The following is a 21562-nucleotide window of genomic DNA, read 5'->3' as shown; positions in this document are numbered from 1 at the left end:
CAAGATGCCTACCTCCACGTAGATATCAGAGTATTTCAGTAGATGTACCTTTGTTTCACAGTGAGTCAGAACTATGACTAATACAAAAAATTGCCTAGATTTTTTCCATGGCAAAAGGCAATCTCACCAGTGTGTTGAGAGATGTTGAAATCCACCAGAGGTAGAACAGACTGTCTGTATTTTCTAGGCAAAAGGCTGAGGAAGGATCTCTCAGACTAGCAACTCTCTCTGATCAAATGACACGCTTTGCTCCCATTGAGTCCATATTATTAATTAATTGTGTCCAGAGTATTCCTTTCACAGAACACATTCCAAATCGTGCCCATTCTGACTGTACAACTGGACACTTAACTTACTGTCTCAGTGCATAACACTTTTGCGTCATGCACAAGGATGCATTTATACAGTGCATCCTATGATGCTCCTTCTGAGTCTCCATGCTCCCTGGCTGTCTTCTCGTGTTGCAAGTGACTTTGTCTTTGATTTGAGATGACTGCTATTCTGCTGGTAGAACAGCCCATTCATTATTTGCAGGGGAATGGTGTTTTATCTCTCTCCTCCATTTAATTCGATCGTGAAAAACACTTCGCGTTTAGGCTGAGAAGATAATTTCTACAACCAAACAGCATAAACCCACTGGTGTACATCAGAACAGAAGCTGTACACACTAAAGTGTACTCAGAGCACTTTGATTATATCTTTCAAGTAACTTGGTGATGGGCAACACTATCATTAGAAAATATATCAACAAACAAAATAGCAGTTGGTACCTCTTTTCTGTGAAACAGTTGACAAGTGGAATGTGGGAATCAAGCTCCCCATTAAAGTATGTCCATTCTATATCCTGGGAGCGTCTGACTTCTCAGTGAGTGGACAGAGCTTCTTTTTCTTACAGAGCCACAGGTGGGCAGTCCAGCTGGATATTATGAAGTACATCATCCGGGATTTGGAAAAATCCCAAGATTTGTCTACAAAAGATACCAAAAGAAAGCCTTGATATTTTAATTTTTTTGCTGTTGCCTAAACTGTTCTGCACTGAAGATCTCTGTGGACACATTCCTGATTTCACTGTCAGCAGATTGCTGCATGACTTTCTCCAGATTTTCATGGTTCCAAGGCATAAGGAGGCACTCATAATTCTGCTATAGGGTAGCTGAGATGATTCTTTATTAATTTTTTATTTATTTTTATTTTATTTTTTATTTTATTTATTCATTATTATTTTGCTTTGCTGAGAAGGAGTCTTACCGCAAATTCCATCATTGCTAGCCCAGAAGTACTATACCAATCTCACTATATTCTCCTGATTTGGAGGCTAAATACTGGAATGTGCTACTGCCTCTTTCAACAGAAGGTCTCATTAGCAGCAAGAGATTAAGATATTAATCTAATCAAATCTAATCCAAAGAGAATCAGATCACCCGCATGACATTCTCATTTGTCTCTCTGTCCTGCTTATGCCTCAAGCCCAATAATTTTGGACTGTTTGCTGAAAGCGTGAGTTCGGTCTCAGATCTCTATTTGATCAGAGTTTATGTAGCAGCCAGCTCCCAAAACTGGCCATAAAGTGGTTTTCCACTGGGAAGATGGGAGTGATCTAAGCATGTCTGGATGATTCCACCTATTTAGTATTCTCATTGTGCTAGAAGTTTCCATTCATGTCCTTTGTCAAAAGGCTTTAACTTTTTGAGGTTTGAGGTTATATATGTCAATAAATATTTATATATATAAAGTATATATATATAAATATATACTGATATACCCAGGCCACTGGAACATGGCTGTATACCCAGAAGAAATGTATGGCCGCAGCCACTTCTATAAAACCTAAAACGCATTATGGTTCATTGTTTGACTGAAGGAGTCTCTCTGTTCGAGGCACACTCCACTAAAGCTCAAGCAGTGTTAGCGGCACTGCTGAGAACAGTCTTCATTTGCAAAGTAGTTGCCTGAAGCTCTGACTGCATCCTCCCTGAGATGTGAGCGCTCTTAGAGACCAACCATTTGGTATAACGATCCTGCCATTACTGTTTGTATAGAAAAGTCCCATGATCACATCCAGTTGAATGTGCTGGAGACCACTACTTAGTCGTGCAGAGCCTGAATGCATACAGGGAAAGTCCATGAAAGATACAAGAAACTTGTGTTGCTGAATGTTCTCATCCTATTCCTTCTCAGGAGCCCTTGCAATGATGGACAGCTGAGGAGGAACTGAACTGGCAGTGGATGAACTTTGACTGATATGTTCATGCATTTATCACCAAGGGGGCTGGGAGACAGTGTATGCATGTCTTCAAGCATGCCATTGCTAGTTAAAGAAAAAATTAGCTAATCTTGAGTGACAGGTTGTATGCAAAAAATCTGGTAAACTTCTCTGGGAAGTGTTTTGAGAATAATGCATTTTGGCTTCCTGTTTTCAGGAGCACCAGAACTTTTACTCCAGTGACGTGTCCTTGGGCTACCTGGTCCTTTCTGTGAAGTATGAACAGATCGAGAAACAGGAAAATCTACGCCTGTTGCTGAGGTGCCTGTTTTTGAAGTGTATGTTACTGTGCTGTGTGTCTTGAGCATCCTCTGCATAGATATGGTTGTGAACCATGTCTTTCTCCTGGAGAGGACTGCAAAGGAACCTTTGAGCCTTCTTTTCTTGCCTTTGCCTCTGAGTTTCTCTCAGCAGCTTCCTTCAGGAAGCTGAAGTAGTGTTTGCAGGCACATTTTCATAGTTACTGTGTGAAAAACATCTGTTCTTTCCTCAAAAAGAAAGTTTTTACATTTATTCTGTTCACTTAGAGACATGTGAGTACTCTCTAGGACAATATGGATTCCCTGATGGAGGGCAGCCTGGCCCAGGCCTGCGTTTGAACTTTGTACCTGAGGCTAAGGCTCCCTTGAAGGTGAGCTAGAACATTCCTTAGCTTCCCAGGATAGCCTACAAAGTGCCATAACCTTTAGGGCTTCCACCGAGAGCCATTACCCCGAGAGAGCTGATGAATGAACTAGACAAAGGACAGAGATAGATCTTGCATAGGCAAGAGGCACGTTGCAGAAGTTACCACACTATGGGCTGGGTGCACTTCCAATAGGGAATATGCTGCTGGAAGCAACTGACGTACAGTTGCTGCTGACAAGGACTTATCCAGGACTGAGGGAAAATACTGATTGCATGGGAGTCAACCACAAGAGAATTACTGGTGAGTTTCCTCTGTTGTATGTGGAGAACACTTTAGAGTACCAGGCAGAGCAATAATCTGGGGCAGGGGGAAGAGAAAGCCTATTTGTGAGCTGTCCCAGGGAATGTTTATCTGAGCCCAGAAACCTTCCTACATGGAAGAGACTGGTGAAGTACAAAAGGGTAGTAATTCCTCTATTAAGATATTGTATTATGTGCTGCACCTTTTGCTCAATAGCTTGTTTATAATGGTTTGAAGAGGACTCTGACAGCCCAATATTTCTTCTCCCATAGAAAGACATCTGTCCTAGAAAGACATTTCTTATACAGAGAGAAAGGAAGCTTTTCTCCATCAACTTTCTGGAAACAGTTCTACCTCCTATTCTTCTACACCATTTTCTACCTCCTATACTTTGCATAGATCTGCTTTCCTAGGCTGTCTCTAACAGACCTTTTAGCAGCCTTTCAAACCCTCACTGTATGATCTTATGAATCCATTATATATATATATTATATAAGACTGTGTCCATGAATTGTATTTCAACATTTAGATTTCTGTGAAAGAAAATGGCAGGGGGGTGGGGAGGAGGAAGCAAAATATTTTTTTCAAGCAAGAAAAGAATGCAAACGAGGAAGAGACTAAGCATCCCTGTTTTGTCTTCCTCTGCTCCCACACAACAAATGATGAGCAATAAGAAGTGTAAATATGTCCCTTTCCCAGTGATTTTATGCAGCAGGTTTAAGAGATAATCTGAAGGAATGGCTACTCTTTCTTTCAAGAGCCAGTGTTGCTTATGTCTCCCTTCAGATTTTGCTCTAATGCCTTTTTTTGTTTTGTCAGGACTCGGACTGGCACCAAACACGACCTGATCCCCATTTCCTGTCTGAATGAGTTTCCCAATGCTGTCCAGATGGCAAAGGTGAAATTCGTGTTTGCCTGTTCACTGTTACAGCCTCATTCTTCAAGTTATTTTCACTGCTTTCCTCCCATTTCCCTTCTTCTACTGTTCCCCAGTAGTACTGTCATATACTTCCCTGTTTCACTTTGATTTAGCTTCTCTTCTTTCTCTTCTAATTTTACGTCAGAATTTTTTGCCTGAAGGGACTCCTGTCAGATAATTATAAACAGTGCCTACGCTCTCATGCCTGCAGCAAGCTAGGGCACATGGTAATCACATTTCTGTTTCCCTCTCTCTTTCTCTCTCTCTCTCTCACTCGACAGCTACTGTGTGAGGATGTGAATGTTGAACGCTTCTTTCCTGTCCTCTACCCCAAGGTATAATGTTCTGATATGTCTGTATGTCCCTTTTCCATCAAGGTCTGGCTACTGACGTCCGACTGATAATTTGTATTTTCATTACCTCAGGCTTCTCAGCTTATTGTTGCATTTGATGAACATGTCATAAGCAATAACTTCAAATTTGGGGTCATCTACCAGAAACCTGGACAGGTAAGCTCCCTCAAATCCCAGGATACTTGAGGCAAAACATCCAGACTCAGTTCTCTTAGCATAAATATAGTAACAAGGTCTGCACTATCCTGTGAAAAATACAGATGCTGTAAAGAGAAAGGATAGAAGCTTGCCCTATGTTGATCAATTTGTGCAGGTCCTCAAAGCTGGTTGAACTGTATATAGAAATTACTGCCTGTTCTTTGTACTGCTTGTGTTCCTTATGACTTCTCCTTTCCTCTTGAAGACGACTGAAGAAGAAGTCTTCAGTAACACAGAAGAGAGTCTGGGTTTCCTGGAGTTCCTGGATTTCCTTGGTGACAAGATTCAGCTGCAGGATTTCCGTGGGTGCGTACCCAGTGCCATTGGAAAGCCAGACTGAGTTAGGGAATGCCACATGATCAGGGGCCGCGACTCTGTTAGAGCCTTGCTTTTGGAAAAGTGCTGTGTCCCAGTGCAAGCGGGGAAGCCCAGAATGCTTTTGTCAACCACCCGCTCTGGGAACCAGTTGGAGTTTAGGTCTCTGCTGGTATTTTCATTTAAAGGTCTCCTGGTATCTCAGTCTGACCCAAGGTGTCGGTATAGAATAATTTTATTTGACTGCAAATGTAAGTTTATTTCACAACGGTAGGGGTCAGTATTGTTTTAGTCTTTTTCTGTGGGGCGGCCTGTCCTTTCTGTACTTCTAAAATATGGATTGTGTTTCTCACAAGAATTACAAAGAAAGTAGCTCCTTTGAGAATCCATGGTTTAGCTTCATAGCTTTTAGCAAGCTGGTATGTTCATCGTACAGCTTCAGTCAGTGCCTTTGATTTGGGAAGGTTTGGTGCCCCACTATCACTGATTTCTTAAAAATCACCTTTGATAATATCGATGTATCAAGCTACTGTTACTGATATCTTCTTTCTTGTCTCCACTTTCTCATCTCTGCCCTGCCTGACCTCTGGTGTGGTATGGATTTGCTCAGGTTCCGGGGAGGCTTGGATGTCACTAGAGGTCAAACAGGCACTGAGTCAGTCTACACAAATTTCCGGGGCAAGGAGATCATGTTTCATGTGTCTACAAAACTGCCCTTCACAGAGGGAGATTCCCAGCAGGTACTGGAAGGTGAACTATGGAATTCAACAGTGTGGCTAAGAGGGAGGGGTATTTGGTGAGGGGCCAGTGGTGAAGGGAGAATGCCTAACTATGTAATGTTGGGAATTACGGCTGGAGTAATGGTGAAAGTAGTGATGAGGGGGTTGGTTGAACAAATGGTTGGAGATGCTAGACAGACTGGTGTTTGAGGCCCCATCGTACTGTTCTACTCTTTTTCACCCGCCTTCTTCGCTTTATTGTTTTTTTCCCCTCTCCAGCTTCAGCGGAAGCGTCATATTGGGAATGACATTGTAGCCATCATCTTCCAGGATGAAAGCACGCCTTTTGTCCCTGATATGATTGCTTCTAATTTCCTACATGCTTATGTGGTAGTTCAGCTCACCCCTGGCACCACTGGAGGCACTTTCTACAAGGTAAACAGAGCCAATAGATCCCTCTGCACTGATTCACTGATTTTGATCCTTGAAGTGGAAACCTGTTCTTGGGCCTTTGGGAGAGGTACAGGTTCAGCCAGCTGTCTTCCTCAGCTTTGCTTGCTCTGTTAGTAAACTTGATCAGCGTTTTCAGTGAAAGGCAATAATTAGATCCAGTAGCTGCCACCAGCTCTCCTTGCCCTTCACCCACCCTGTGATCTCTGACCGGGAGTCTCCTTCCTGCTCTGTTGTTCTCTATTCTATACTTCTGCAGAGGTCCCCTCTGTTTGCTGTGATTCCTACTATTTAGCAATCTGTGTTCACGTTTGTTGAGTATTCAGATTTCATAAAGGTATTGGTAAGCTGGACGGGGCTAGGAGGTGAGGCTGAGAATGATTAAAATCCTGTAACACAAGTGTTTTACTGAAAGGAGTCCAGGACTGCTTACTGCACCTACCTAGCAAATAGAAGGTCAAAGAATAATTTGATGAATTCATTAAGTATATCTACACATGAAACTAGAATGTACTTATATGTTTTTCGAAGTAGCTAATTATTTTCTGAAGCTTAAAGCTTGGGAGTGCGTGATGATGCTTGGGAAAGCAGGACGAATTTGGATAAAAAATTTTTGTTTACATCAAAGAGCACAAGGAGCAATTGATGCCATTTTGGGGGATGTCTTGTTTACATTATCTAAGCCAGATAAAACTCATTCACCTGACTGAAAGCCATGTCTGCATTGCTCACGCTGCAGAGCACAGTGCCGAGAGCTTGCACTGCCTGAGACTGCAGGTCAGATACAGCTGGTTGGCCTCATCTATGGAATCCCAACCAGCTACATCTGCTTTGGGGGATCCCAGAACTGATGCCCATCTGGCAGGGAATTGCTATCTGTTAGGGCCCACCAGTTTGGCTAGAACATGAACAAGCCCCCTCTAGAACACGAATTCCCTGGTTGCAGCCTTTGGACACAGCTGTTTTTCTGTCATGTGACTTTGTATGGATGTCTATATAACTTTATGTCCAACTTTCAGTCATGCTGAGAGAGCAGAAAATATATAGAAGCTTGCATTCTGTGATGGATTTTCCATTGCTGAAATATTTTAATTAAAGTGCTATGTCTCATGTTATGTAGGAATTCTGATTTGGTGATGAGTCCTTACGCCTTGGAGGTCTACAAGAACACCAAGAATGTAAAAAATAGGACAGGATCCCCATCTCCTGTCCCACCAAAGAGGGTGCTGGTGGTGGAACAAAACCTTCCATTGTTTCCTATGCTATGGGCAGCCAGTCTGCAGTGACCCGATAGCTTCATGTTGATCAGGAGCATGGGGTTCCAGTTCTCCTCTTGCTCTGTTTTGTAGGGCACAGAAATTCACTGGAATTTTTTAATGACAAGAAAAAAGAGCTCGGGAAGCTTGCCATTTCTCTTTTCTCTTCCTGCTATTGTTTTTGCCTGTCTGCAATGGCATTGTTTTTTTTTCAGTATAATAGGGTTGGCTGCATCATTTCATGAAAAAGAAATCGTTCCAGTCAAGACCCTAGAGCCAATGCAGAGTGTTCTCTAAAGGCTCTTCCAAAGCGGTTTTAACTCGTTCTGCCTTGAGAGCATTCTAGTACCTAAAAGACTGCAGTTTGAGAAGACTTTTTTCCCATCCTTTGTTGCATTTACTTAAGCTTTAGTGCCTAGTGGTTAAATTGGAAAATTAATGGCATTCGTTTATTTGAATCAACTTTTGTAATCAGAAAATAAAAATGCAAAGCAGGATTTTGACTGGTAGATCTCTGTTGGGAGGGAGAGGGAGGCCTTGTAATTAGGGGAGCTGGCCTATAATGTGAGAAATCTGAATTAAATCAAAGGCCCCTTTCCTTCTTCCACTCATTAAACTCATGCCTCTCATTGTCTCGGTGACATTTACACTGGAGTGTAAATGTTATTTTGAGGCAGTTGCTGTTAAGTTTTTCTGACATTGTTCCCTGTTGTATGAAATGGCAAATAATGGTATTGTTCCATCTCAAACATGACAAAAAAAAGTAACTGTGAGATATTTGTAAGTGCTGTATGTATCTGGTAAGATAGCTGCATATAATTACAGGTAAGCACTGTGAAGAGCCAAGTAACAGTATGTAAAAACTGAACTGCATTACAGTTACTTTTTTGGCATTTTTATGTCATGTAGGAGCATGTTAAAAAAAACAAACAAACAAAAACAACAACAAAAAAACCAACACGGAAACATGTATTACTGGGAAAGTGCTTTTGTAGACTTAGCACATGTGACTCAGAGAGGGAGTGTCGCTGAGACGCTCCCCTCAGCGTGCAGTCTATCTCCACCGAGGATTCCTTGTAAAAAAAAAATAGGTCAGTCCAACCATATTGACAAAGGTTCCTCTAGTGGAGGTAAATCTTGCAGGCTGGATAGAAGCATCTCATTTTTTTGTTCTAAATGAACTGATTGTTATTTAAAATATTTATTAAAAATATATTTTTTTTAAAAAGCAATTTGCTCAATTGTATTTTGTTGCTCTTACTGTGTGCACATCTAACTGACTGAATTTCTGGGAGATAAATCAGCACATCCGTTGACTGAGTACAGAAACAGATGGATGCACAGGACATCATGTTAGATTTCTCTTCGATATGTAAATGATTCAGGAGGGATCGGACATACCGTATATATACCGTGGCAGTTTGAAGGCTTTGATAGTCTCACTGGTGTTATGATACTTATTTTTCTTCCCCTTATATTGTTTCAGGTTTCAGTCACAGCCCGAGATGACGTCCCTTTCTTTGGACCCCCTCTGCCAAATCCAGCCATATTTAGAAAGGTTTGTTTCTCTGGTCCAGTGTTAGATGGCAGGGGGATGTGGTACACACCTCTGTGTTCTGAGTCAGTGTCGTCAATCTGGCTAGATGACTTTGGAGGTCTAAAGAGCAGTAAGGCAGAGCTTTTCTCATATGACATTTTTATTACTGTTTTCATCTCCAGTCTAGCCTTCATCTTGTCTTGTAGAGTGCAGAGTTTCGTGAATTCCTCCTGGCCAAGCTCATCAATGCTGAGTACAGCTGCTATCGAGCTGAGAAATTTGCTAAATTAGAGGTGGGTCTATTACCTGGTTGCTTCCATTAAAAATTATAAAACTATATTAATGCCAGATTAAGAAAATACAATATATTTTGTTACTTTCTTCTACTTCTAGTTTTGTGTTGCTTAAAAAAGGAAGATGAATTGTGGTTATACTCAGCTATGTGATGCTTCCTTTGTATTTCACAGCAGGTGTGATAGAATATGAAAAGGTACATACTAATGTAAAGATCTAACGCTCAAGTAAGAATGGGAATATGATGCTTACATTTTGCTGGAGAAAATTGTGTATTAGCTGAAACTTGGTATTGCGCTACAGGATGCGTACTGATATCACTGATTTTGGTTCAAGGTACCAAAATTCTGCTCCAGACTCTGCTGCTTGCCTGATCTAGAAAAAACCTGCCCTCAATCCATGCCTTTGTTTCATCACCTGTAAAGAAGTACTGATGTCCTTTATGACTTGCTTTAGAAAGAGTTTAAAAGGGCTGGGTATTACTCTAATATATTCCATAACTATACAGCTAAAACCATTTCATACTATTTAAACTATTTAAATTAATTTTTACGGTGATTTTTTGATTTTTTTTTTTTTTTTTTTTTAGGGGGGATGTGAGATGTTGCAAAAACGGGGGAGGACGGGGAAATCCCTTCTCTCCCAATAATAGCTGTGTTTTCATTCCCAATGTTGATGCAGGAAAGAACCCGGAGTGCCCTCTTGGAAAGCCTTTTTGAGGAGCTGCAGCTTCGCAGTCGCAGTATGATGGGATTGCCCATAGGGGAGGATGACAAGATAGAGAATGGCAGTGGGGGCTTCCTCGAGAATTTCAAGGTGAGCCATAGTGGATTGATGCCTTACCCAGTTGCTCACACTTTTCTCAAGTTCATTATGTGTCCCTCCAAGGAATATTGACCCTGCTGATCAGCTGTGCTTAGGGTGAGACAGAAAAGAAGTCTTTCCATCCAGCAGCCTTTCTTTAGAGCATCTTAACTATGCTTTATCATATCTCTCAAGAAAAGAAATTTTCCCCCTTCTGTGCTCCTTTCTACAGAGCTACAGCATGATCTAGGGTGGAATTTCATGCTGTCCCTGAGAAGTCAAACTCTTTATGCTTCCTGCTGGTGTCTAGTGTCAGATGGGGTTTCACTCCATGACTTACAGAAAAAGGAGTGAGTGTTTGCAGAGGAATTTTAATAACTAGTAGCAAGCAGCTTTCAGTTCCTACAGCAGATCTCTTCCAATTAATTTTCGTTATAACTGAAAGAGTTGCAAGAGAGTTTCTAACATATCTGTGAGTGTACTGTCCAGAAAAACTGTGATGCTTTACTTACCCTCTAAAAGACAGAGTTAATTTATCTTTGTTCAGTGTAGATGACACTTTATTTTTTTTATTTTTTATTTTTTTTAATAAATGAAGATCAGGTGTGACAGAACTTACTCTTTAAAGTGATAAAGGTGATAGGAGAAAGCAAAGGTTTTGTATGAAAAGGCAAACTGAGTTTTGAATTGATTGTATTGAGAGAATCTAATATCACTTTCCTACCTACTTCCCCTTTCCCACTTCTGTGGGAAGGGCCTCGCCACTTCTTTTATGATAAGGTATCTGTCTGGACATAGAGCCATATTATAAATAGCATTTCTTCAGGTGACCTCCACCTCCTTTGTATGGTGGGCTGGTTAGAGTCATTAAGGTCTGTGAAACAAATCCATTCACATATAGGTTTGGTAGCTATATGCGTAGATTTGGTCAGAGCGAGGGTGCTTTGGTGAGGTGTATTTTTCCGTACAGTCTACCCTGCCTTTTCTGCTAACCAGGAATTTCATACCCATCCACGTCTTCCACTAATTATCCCAAAATGTCCTTTTCTGACTTCTAGCGCATGCTGTGATTTGCTTGTCATGTACACAGATGACCTTTGTAAAAGGCTGGAAAAGACTACGTATTAAACTCAGAAAATGGCGTTTTCAAATGCTGCAGATTTTGATATGGCTGCTTTCCCCTTGCAAGTTCAAGTTCCTCTTGAACTCAAGTTCATGCAAGACTGAACCTTACAGTCTTGAAGAGGAGTTTGATTTTGTGGTTTGTAGCCTGTACTGGGTAGGACTGCTCCAGATGATGCTGTCTTACCCAGTATACTGGGATACTGGTAGGGAATCTCTGCTTATTGCAACAGGACAAGGTAGGTGAAAGTATTGCACATACTTGAGGAAGAGTTCTTCCCTGGCAGTGAGCTCCATGAATCACCTAGGACCAAAAACGGGTAACATCTAAGATGCTGCCTTCTAGGAGCTAGGATTTCTGTGGTTCTGGTGTTGGTCTGTCACAACTTTCCACCCAATCTGTGGTGCTTTCCATGCTGCCCTACCGTGTGCATGTCTATATGTGTATCCATGTTTGTCTGTTTCCCTGCCTCCCTTCTGTTCAGCGGGTGATCAGAGGCCGCAGCCAGAGCCTGGATACCATGGGGATATCCATGAGAAAGCAGCAGCCAGCCACCCTGCCCAGCCGCCCAACTACAGCTGGCCTTGCCCTCAGCCAGAGTGTCGCCGAGGGCCCTAAGGCCATTGCTGCGGTAAGGTATTTGGGTGGGCTGTAAGAAGAAACCCAGCATACCTTTGTGACCCACTCGTGCGTTCTATTTCTCTTTCCCTATTAGTTTGTCCTCTTGTCCTTCTGTGAATCTCTCTTTGTTGTATCATCCCGTTTCACAAGTGGGGACGGCACATGTTGCAGTCTGCTTTGTCTGTGCCTAGCCCCAGTTCATCTGTAAACTAAAGCTGAGATTGATGCAGACTGAGAGAAGAAAGCCAAACGTGATTCTGTATCAGACATCTATCTCTGCTATCCTGGATTAGATCTTGTACGTTGCCATACCTTAAAAAAAAATGAATGCACTGTGGTTTGACCAGAAGGGTACAGTATTGTCATGTGGCAAGAGATGAGAACATAAGAACACTAGATTTGTTCCATTTTCTTCAATTTCGCCAGTCAGATTCTTTTCTGTAATATAAACAAGTGCACAATGTTTATTCAGTGTGCTGTTTTGCTGCAAATAGAATTTGCATGTTGGCAACAAACAGCAGAATTAATAAAGTCTGGGGTGAGAGAAAGAGTGAATATTTTTAGTCACTATCAAAGTCTTTTTTATTTTCTAGGAATACTAAACATATATGATCAGTGCGAGCATAATAAATCCGTGACAAATTTTTCCAGAAAAGGATATATGTTTCTAATATTGGAAATATGGTTACCTTGGCCAAAGTGCATCCAGCTTATTGTGGTCTCTACGCTACTGATGTCAATACAAGCAAACTACGAAAAAACATCTCTGAGTAAGCCAAGAAGGTGCCTTTCAGTGTGGAAATTTCTTGGTGACAGTTTGTATGCATTCTTTATGTCAGCACAACAAAGTCACAGAATAGTAATGACTTGGGTTTACTGCCTCCTTTTCTCCTTTAACTTCTAGTTTTCTCTGCCTTCTTGATTCTGCCTCTCCTCTCGTAATATGGGGATACCTCCCTTCCTGAGCCTCTTTCTCTGTACGCTGGCTGTGTATCTTGTTCTGCCTTTGTTTCTATATCTCTCTGTCTCTTTCTCATACCACCTTTGTGAGCCCTAGCTTCTCTTTCTCACTGACAGAAAGTACTTCTTGCACCGGTGGAGCTGGGCCGTGCTATTGTATTGCAGAGTAAAGAAGAGGATCTGGATCCACGTCGCAAACTCCCTGTCCCATACTTCCAGTTCTCCGGTTTTTCCTGTCTTGTTCCCCTCCCTCCTTTCTGTCACACTTTCCTTTTTTCTAGTCTTTTGCCTTGCCTGGTAGGAGCCCATCACGTACTCGAGCCAGCCGCTTCCATGGGCGACGGAGTAGTGCCATTGGCATTGAGAACATACAGGAGGAAAAGAGGTATGAGCCGTGGGAAGGTGGGACAAAGAGAGGAAAAAAAGCAGGAGGAGATGAGAAAAGGGAGGTAGAAAGGCACATATAAGGACAGAGAGGGAATCGACAGGAATGAGAACTGAAATGGAAATGGTTGGAATGGGAAGAAAAGCCTGATTATCGGCTAACGGAGAAATGGACAAATGACAGAAACAAACAAAATAAAAAAGGACATTTGGAAACGGGGAGAATCAATATTTGAGGAAGAAGCGAGGAGATGGGTGGAGGAATATGGTAAGATCGCTCTTAAACATCGTGCATTGTGATCTGGAACTCTTGGTTCTCCTGTGGCGAAAAGTATTCACCACTTTTAGGTAAGGGTCAGATGAAAGGCTTTTACTTGGGAAGGGGGAATTGGGTGTTTGATTTTTTGTTTGTTTTCATGTTAAAAAATTCAAATAAAAAAAACTTCTGATAACTTTAAAAAAGGATTTCTTAAAAAAAGGTTTAAGTCAAAATAACTAGCGTTTAAATTAGATGGTCTGAACAATAATTATAATTAAGGGGTAACATACAGGTTTAAGGAGTGATTTGGAATATTTGACAGAATTATTTAGTTAAATCAATAAATTTGTTTTGGCTCTAGCTGAGACATCTTTTTAAGATTATACAGTCTCAAAAGTCTCACAGGAGTGCTTTGCATCTAACATACAGTTTTCCCAGTTGCAAGAATTCCAGGGAACAGCTTAAAGACTCAGTGTAAAAGGCGGAAAGCCATCTTTAATGTGGAAACTAGTGATTTCACAACATGAAGAATTACTACATTTTCCCTTCTTTCCAGTTATTCTCTTGGACCTTTCATTAATGAGGTGCCTATGACCTAATCTGAATAAAAATAGTATAGAAATTTGTTTGAGAAAAATAAAATCTTCTGAGACAACTTCCCTGTAACAATCTAAGCCAACACAGTAGCCACAGCTCCTCACTACTTTAAATAATTTTGTACCTTATGCAGCTGTGCCCCTCAATCCATTATTTTGCATGCAACATCCTTCACTATCCCCTTAAAAGACCTGTAAAAGTTTTCTACAACAAGGAAAAACCCTGGATTTATTTTCTTTTTTTCCTGCTCTTTGCTAGGAAGGAATTGGTGAGCTGTTGGGTTCACTCAGCTTTCCTTTTGCTTATTTGTAATCTTACATATGAGGAACAGCGGGCCTTATCTTGTGTTTTCTGAAACACTTTTTGGGTGATTCTTGAAGGACAAGCAACTGGTCTAATAGTTCATGGCTGCTGTAAAGCAGGTATCACACTTTCCCTCTCCCACTGTCTCTTTCAACTACCCAATCCTGTCCCATTCCTCGTGATGGCTCAGATGCTTAGTGGACTGATTCAGTCCATTAATCCAACAGAAAACTATCAACTTTCTTTCGTTGGATTAATTGTCTGCCAGGTTCTGCCATGAACTGTCTCATGGAGAAGCCTGATGGGTACCAGGACTGATGGAAAGTACGCTCAGCAAGAGTGGAGGGGGCTGGAGCAGGCTCTCCGTGTGGCAACAGTGAGCTCAACGTGTCATGTGTGACTTCACCCTGAAGCTGTAGTTTAACGATATGCAGGCTTTGATGACAGAGCTGACCCAGTCCGCCCCGCTTGTTCATGTGTCATAGAAGTTTCAGGGTCATGTAGGATCGGTTCTTGCCAGGGTAATTTCCAGTCTCCCTAACAGTTGTATTAGCACAAGTGAGGGAATGAGGAACTGTGATCAACTGACCGAGAGAGCAGAGAAGGAACTTTGTGAACTCCATCACTGAAGCCACAAAAAAAACCCCACAACAAAAACACGAGTTATCCAATCCTTAATTAATCATATGCCACTTTCCAGTTACTCACACAGACAGCTTTCTTCAGAAGTATCTTGACAAGTACTAGTAGAAACAAAACTATTGTAACCATCCTGAAACAGAGAAATTAGCTGAATCCTTTTTCTTTATGCAATAAATATATAAGATCTCTAATCAATCTCAAAGCTTCTTAAGACCAATGAAATGGGGAAGGTAGAAGAAAAAGCTGTAGAATTAAAGGAGAATCCTGAAATTAATTTTGGCTTTTATGTCAATTAAAAAGGAGCTTCAAGTTGGCCATTTCTAATATATTGCCCTCAACAGGTCATATCTAAGGAGTCTGCCCTTTTAAATACAACTGTATTTGCTTCCCTTTCATGTGTATAGGCAAGATCCAGCTTTGTGTTGTAGCTTGCAAGGAAGTGTTAGAATAGACAGTGGTTAACTCTGGCCCTGGAGTATAGCTGGTTTCTCTTTTGTCCCAGCAGAGACACTGCAGAGAGGATACAGAAGGTGCTGGACAATCCAGGAACTTTCTTTGACCTGAAGTCTGACGGATCATCCAGTCCCAGCTCCCCAGAGTTCCCTAGCAGGAAGAACAAGTGAGTTGAAAATAATTTTAATGTTTGAAAGATGCTCACTGTGTCTGGTATTGGCTTAAGTGTGGTGCATGTCTTGCTCTGTTAAAGGCTTTTCTGAGATTGTCCACATCAGGCATTGCAGCATCTTAAAAGTTAGATGTCTGGCCATGGCACAGTAATTCAGGCCGTATAAGTAAGGAACTCAGATTCCTTAAACAGTCAGTGAAGAAAAATTGGACCACTTAAAGGTGATTTTGGCTATATCTTTACTGTAACATTAGCTCACATCCAATAGGTTACACAAAGCCCTAGCTGTCCGATTATCCATGCTTGCTCATGTGTATGTTTCCTCCGTAGTTTGCTCTGGAGTGATTTTGGAGCTTCATGGAGAAGCTTGGACAAGGGTATGTTGGGTTGTACTCAAGTTCTGCCCCTTTAAGCAGGATTCATGCTGCTGCTCCCAACCAGCATAAACTAGCCTGTCTTGGGTCCTCTCAGAGTGTTACAGCAGGGTCCCATGTGTTGCACCTATCTTTCATTGCGAAAGCACGCCATACCGCACCCAGTGTTCTCCTGCAAAGCACTTCATGTGGTAGTCTGCAAAACAGTTCTCTAGCTTCTGATGGTCAAAAACTGGAAAAATGCACTTTCCGGGTAGCGCAGCTTTGCTGTTGCTAAGTTGTATTATGCTGGGGTGTGATCCTATCTAGGATACTTCAAGACTTCACGGAAACCACGCATTTTCATTTCCAAGACTCCGGAGCAGCCTGTCTCTAAATCCAAGACTGCAGCTGACTTTCTGGAGCAGCTTGCCACACCTGAATTTCTTTTTCGCTGAGAATTTGTATGAGACCTGTGGCAAAGAGGGCACTGAGTACTTGGTAGTTGGGCATGTCCCTTTCTTAGGACTGGGGCTGCTCTAAGAAAATTCCAGGAGGTGCCCTAGAGCCAGGCCTCTGTGGGTTGCTCCTGGTGCTAAGTCTGACAAGGAAGGGCCTTCCTTCCAACTAGACCCAATGGTCCCTGAGAAATACAGGCTGGTGACTGCAGTAGTTCAGCTACCCAATTGTATGCTGTAGGACTGCCCAGAATTTTGTCACAGCCAAGGTGCAGAGGTCTGTTAAGTATACTTTTGTGATACTAGTTTTTGGGTTGAGTGGGTGTCCAAAATTTTGGTGGGAAGGAGGATTGGAGCGCAGCTAGGAGATACAGACCATTTAAGATGCTAGTTCTGGCAGCCAAGGACAAGAAAGAACACAGGACATGGAACCACCGACTGGTCAGCACCCCCCATCTTCCAGTATTACCACATCATTCCACCTCCCCTTCTTCTTCCTGCCTGGGACTTTGTTAGTGAACCAGAAGTTCCTGGCTAGGCATGTGTGAGGGACTCTTGCTCTGATTAGGTAGCTGAAGCAACCTTGCATAATCAGCAAGAATTCTGCCTAGTAAGAAAACATCTCATAGCTTGGCTAGTCCTGGTTACCCTACTGTAGAATGTGCGCATGTCCTGGAAAAAAATGATGACGCTTTCTTGACATCTGTTCCTGATTTCTGCATTTGACTGTATGCTTTCCCCAATTCCCCACCCCTATTCCCCATTCATCAGCTGAGGAGGTGAGCCAGCTGCAATATCTGTTTCAAATTGATATCACATGCTTTCGGCGAGCAAACATAGCATGGGATTTCACTAGAAGTACTAGCATGAATATTGTTTATGCACATGAGGCATGACCTGCATGATTTGGCAGTCTGTTTACTTTTGTCCCCAGGCTTCTCTCCATGCATCTTTTTCCAGTCATGGCCTCAAAACCACTTGTACAATCACCAGGAAAAGTCTTTTCACAGTTGTGGTGGTTCAGCCCATTCCTGGAAAGTTTGTTTACAAGATGGGATGTGGCATGGAGTTTTGCACAACTGATGATTAGCCATAGTTAGGATCATGATTTCAGAGTTAGGGAGCAGCCCACGTGCAGCCATACCTTCTGCATCACATCTGGAACAGGGAATCAAGGACACGTAATTCCACCATGTAATGCACACCAGTTTCACCAAGTCAGTATTGGCACGGTATTGCAGGAACAGTCTAGGTGTGTAATTCTAACAGTCTGTCTCAGAGACAGTTCTACTGAAGTTCTACCGAAATAGTCTATTTATTGTCCATTAATTGTGGAACCACAAATCAGGATCATGATATAGGTATATTTCTAATGCAAAAAGAGTTCCGGCTGGTTCTACAGTAATTTATGCAGCCCATATTAAAAATGTTATCCCTGGTAGTACGTCATCAGTCCACTCCTGGCTCTCTCCAGGGAATAGCATCACAGGAAACTTCTCTATTGCAAAAACCTCCAGCATCTTGCTGCTGGTCTTAAATAATCATTTCAGATTCCAGACTTGAATGAGCAAACTCTTCATTTATGTTCTGCTAAAACCAACTTGGAAATGAATGCAAAAAGAATACATAAATGATAGATTAATTCTTTTACAGTAGAGACAAACCAGCACTTACTTTCTGTCCCCATATGCTGATTTCCAACATGCTCTGCAGTGATCAGCCTGCAATCTGTGAAACCGCATTGTTCTCTTGGGCTAACAGTGTCTTCTCTCCCACATACAGGGACAATTTTCTTTAGTTTTCCTGCTCCACTGTCCAAGTAGCCTTCCAAATAATCCTTCTTCCCAAGGGACAGACTCAAAAGAATGAACCCAGCCTAAGTAACCGGGTAGCAAAACTCCTCAGGATCAGACGGCTTTCTGGGTTGCATCTGAAAAATCAAGCACTCTACTGTGTATGTCCAAATCCTGGGAAAAGTACATGGGTTTTTTGTGTGTGTGTTTTCCCTCCTCAGACACATCTGAGTGGGGACATCAAGCCAATCAGGAGTGGACCGGATGCTACTCAGTCATTGGTTACCTCACTGAAGATACTGGCAAGACTTTTGGGGTGAAATGAGAGTCCTGGCTAAAGAGGAGCATGAACTTAGAGGACCTCAAGGACTGTGGAGAAACCAAGTGGCACCAAGTAACGCTCCACTGGCAGTTCCTAGAGCAGAAATCCTGGGAAAGGGAGATGGACAGATAGCTCCTATTGGAGCATTTTGGTTCTATGCCCTTCCCATTGCCCATTCAGCAGCCACTGAACCAGCCCCTGCTAATGATGGGGGAAGGAGGATGGGGGAGGGAAAGTGCCTCCCCTTCTCTTCCCCTCCGCTCAAATGAGCGAGAAGAGAACAGGTCGTCCGCAGAAGGAAAGAGCGGGAGAATATGTTTCCACCTCTGTCTCTAGTGCCTTCGGATGACATAGGTCAGGAAGTGCAGCGCAGAGAACGAGGATGGAGAAACCTGCTGAGGAAAGATGCTGAGAAGGAGATGCTTTGTGGAAATCTAGGTCCCAGCTCACTTAAATTCATGTTATTGATTTTCTCTGCTAAGGGAGAAGCATGTTGGCCTTCATTTCCTCCAAAATATATTTCCTAATCTCCTGAGGAAGTATCTTCGGCCTATATTGGCCCTGTCTTTACTGTTCTCCCTGTTGCATGCTGGCATGTAATATGCCTGGGGCTTTAGGTTTCATTACTGCTTGTAGGTCAAGACTTGGCCACATTTTGCAGTGTTTCTGAAGGAATAAATATATTTAGTATGTTAAAAGTGTCTTATCTTTCTTGCTTCTCATAGCTTTTTTGGGGGGTTCTTAACATTTTTAAGTGCTTCATCTCTCTCTTATAGACTGGTCTCTTGTGCAGGCAGTATTTCACCGTAAATGTTAGGCTTACATGCACAGCGCACCTTCCACCATGTAAGCTTATCAATCAGCCTCATGGACGGCTCTCTCTCCCAGATGACTGCAAGCAGTGGATCCCAAATTCTGAGCTGGGAGAAGCTGACCTTAAGGGTCTTTCTTGACAGATAAGAAACATGCACCAGGCTACCTCAGTGTCCATGACATTTGAGAGAGTGGTGGTCAAGTGATCCAATGCAGTTTGCTTTGAATGTTCCTTTTGTAATGACCTTGTGGGAGCTAAAAGTCTGGTGGGGTGGACCTACAGGAGCCAGTTTACTGGCAACTGGGCGTATGCAAAATCACCAGGATGGCCATCCTAACCTGGGTATGTTCCTATCTGTCAGGAAGAGGGGGGCTCTGACCTGTCTGTGTAAGATCTTGGCACTTGATCCTAATAGTTTGGCACAGAGATATCCTAAAATAATGCAGATCTCAGTAATTTTTTTCCTACCTTCTCATTGCTTCCTCAAGCTTTCTTAGTTAACCATTCTATAATGCTGGTTAATTTCTATATGCTTTCCTGACTCCTCCTCTTACAACTGTTCAGAAACATAGTGGTGACAGTTTATAAGCTCTGTGACATGAAAAATGTGCTTTTATAATCCCCTTGTACTGTCTGGAATGTCACATAAGACCAAACATGATAGGCTGAGGGTGGCTATGGGAACAGGTAGCCTAGGCTGGGTAGTGCTTTCCCTTCATACTCAGTTTAACACCTCATCCTGTTGTGTTTAGGCTTTTAAAATATCTGATCTCCAGAACGAAGGCACCTGTTGATTTTATGAATGTCTAGAGGTAAACAGCGCTTAAATGCAGGTGATTTGACTCACTCTGCTTTAAGACACTTAGGTCTGTGACTTAAAAATTTACTTAGTCTTGTCCTTTCATACAGTTATCTAGCAAGGAAACAAGCAATGGTGTTTCTACTAAATGAAGCAGCAACTAGAAATTAAGGAATGCAAGCCAGTTCACCTCAATTCTGTTCCTATGTGGAAAATCTAACTGTGGATGAATAGTTTCTTCTCAATGTTTCTGACTGCTGTATAATAAAGTTATGTCACAAAAAGTGCAGGGCTATGTGTAACAATAAGCATGATGATGTCGAATGCTTGCATTTCACAGACTGCTCAGGAGTCAGACTTCAGGATACTGTGTGATGCAGCCATTCTCACGTTCTTCATCCAGTGTAAGCAGTTGTTGTAGTGGTTTGAGGGAAAATGAAACATCCGAGGAAGACGAGAATGACAGGGTGGGTGTATGATCTCTAACAAACAGGCTACCTCCCTGATTTTACCAAGTCCATTATTAAAACACGTCTTCTTTGCCCTCTCCAGGAGCTGATGTGCTCTCTTGAGGGCCCTCCAAAACAGGATTCAATGGTTCAGAGTATGTGGCTGGATGACAGTGACTGCACACCCAGTACTTCCAGCTCACCAGGTAAAAAAGAAAGAAAAGAAAAGAAAAGAAAAGAAAGAAAGAAAGAAAGAAAGAAAGAAAGAAAGAAAGAAAGAAAGAAAGAAAGAAAGAAAGAAAGAAAGAAAATCAGAAAAAAAGTCCTTTGCTGATGCTTGGTTGAGCCATATTTGTTTGGCAAAATCTTTTGTATAGGTATACTTAAGATTTGAGAAGCGCAGGTAGATGATGGACAGGCTCAGAGAAATGGGGAGAGAAGCTACCATGCAAACTGTAATGGGGAGAGAATGGGAAGGGGAAGTGTGTTTCAGTAGCATGAATAAATAGTGCTGTACACTGCAGAAGGAGTTACAGTAGATTGCAAAGAAGTAATGTGTTTACGTGTTTCTGTGGAGAGCATGTATCTCAACGGTTGCTTTTCTGCATGCAGTGCCCCTTTATAAATTAGGTAGTTTGGATATGGGAATTACAGAAACAGTGCTTCCTGAACAAAGCAGTATGCTCCTGAGAAGGTGGGTAATCAGGTAACTAACCCGCACTGAATTACGGAAAAGTTAAAATTATGGAAAATTTAAATCCCTTTCAGTCTGTTTTTGAGAACGAGGCTTCAGCCTTGATTTTGGGAAAGTATGATTGAAAAGATTAAGCTTTTGAGATTGGGAAATCATTAGGAACTGTGGAAAGCAAAACAACATTTGTTGCTAAAAGATTCTGGAATAGGAGCAGGTTAAGATGGTAAGAGATACTAGGGATTATGTGGATGGCAAGGAAGAAAATAGGTTGGAAGGAACAGTGAAATCTGTATAGGACTTGTGTGAAAAGGGATTGTTGAAAAAGATTAC

At 42.0% G+C, this 21562-nt stretch overlaps 1 protein-coding gene across 35 annotated transcripts in view; it reads left to right on the top strand.

Annotated features, from left to right (window-relative positions):
- The window catches only part of LOC141744762 (rap1 GTPase-activating protein 1-like), a 52536-nt gene that overhangs the window by 22564 nt on the left and 8410 nt on the right, over window positions 1-21562 (top strand). For 4 of the 35 annotated variants that reach the window (XM_074591485.1, XM_074591463.1, XM_074591391.1 and 1 more), the window contains exons 7-21: window positions 2421-2524; window positions 4011-4089; window positions 4392-4445; window positions 4536-4619; window positions 4867-4967; window positions 5587-5716; window positions 5975-6130; window positions 8888-8959; window positions 9145-9231; window positions 9914-10048; window positions 11644-11790; window positions 13022-13125; window positions 15428-15544; window positions 20430-20556; window positions 20642-21246. In XM_074591485.1, the coding sequence (XP_074447586.1) occupies window positions 2421-2524; window positions 4011-4089; window positions 4392-4445; window positions 4536-4619; window positions 4867-4967; window positions 5587-5716; window positions 5975-6130; window positions 8888-8959; window positions 9145-9231; window positions 9914-10048; window positions 11644-11790; window positions 13022-13125; window positions 15428-15544; window positions 20430-20556; window positions 20642-20872 (1728 nt within the window). In that variant the 3' untranslated portion in view covers window positions 20873-21246. The other 31 variants (XM_074591513.1, XM_074591417.1, XM_074591550.1 and 28 more) reach the window with 26 other exon arrangements.

Source organism: Larus michahellis, chromosome 1 (assembly GCF_964199755.1).
Source record: "Larus michahellis chromosome 1, bLarMic1.1, whole genome shotgun sequence".
NCBI lineage: Eukaryota > Metazoa > Chordata > Aves > Charadriiformes > Laridae > Larus > Larus michahellis.
This window is presented reverse-complemented; position numbering and strand designations above follow the sequence as displayed.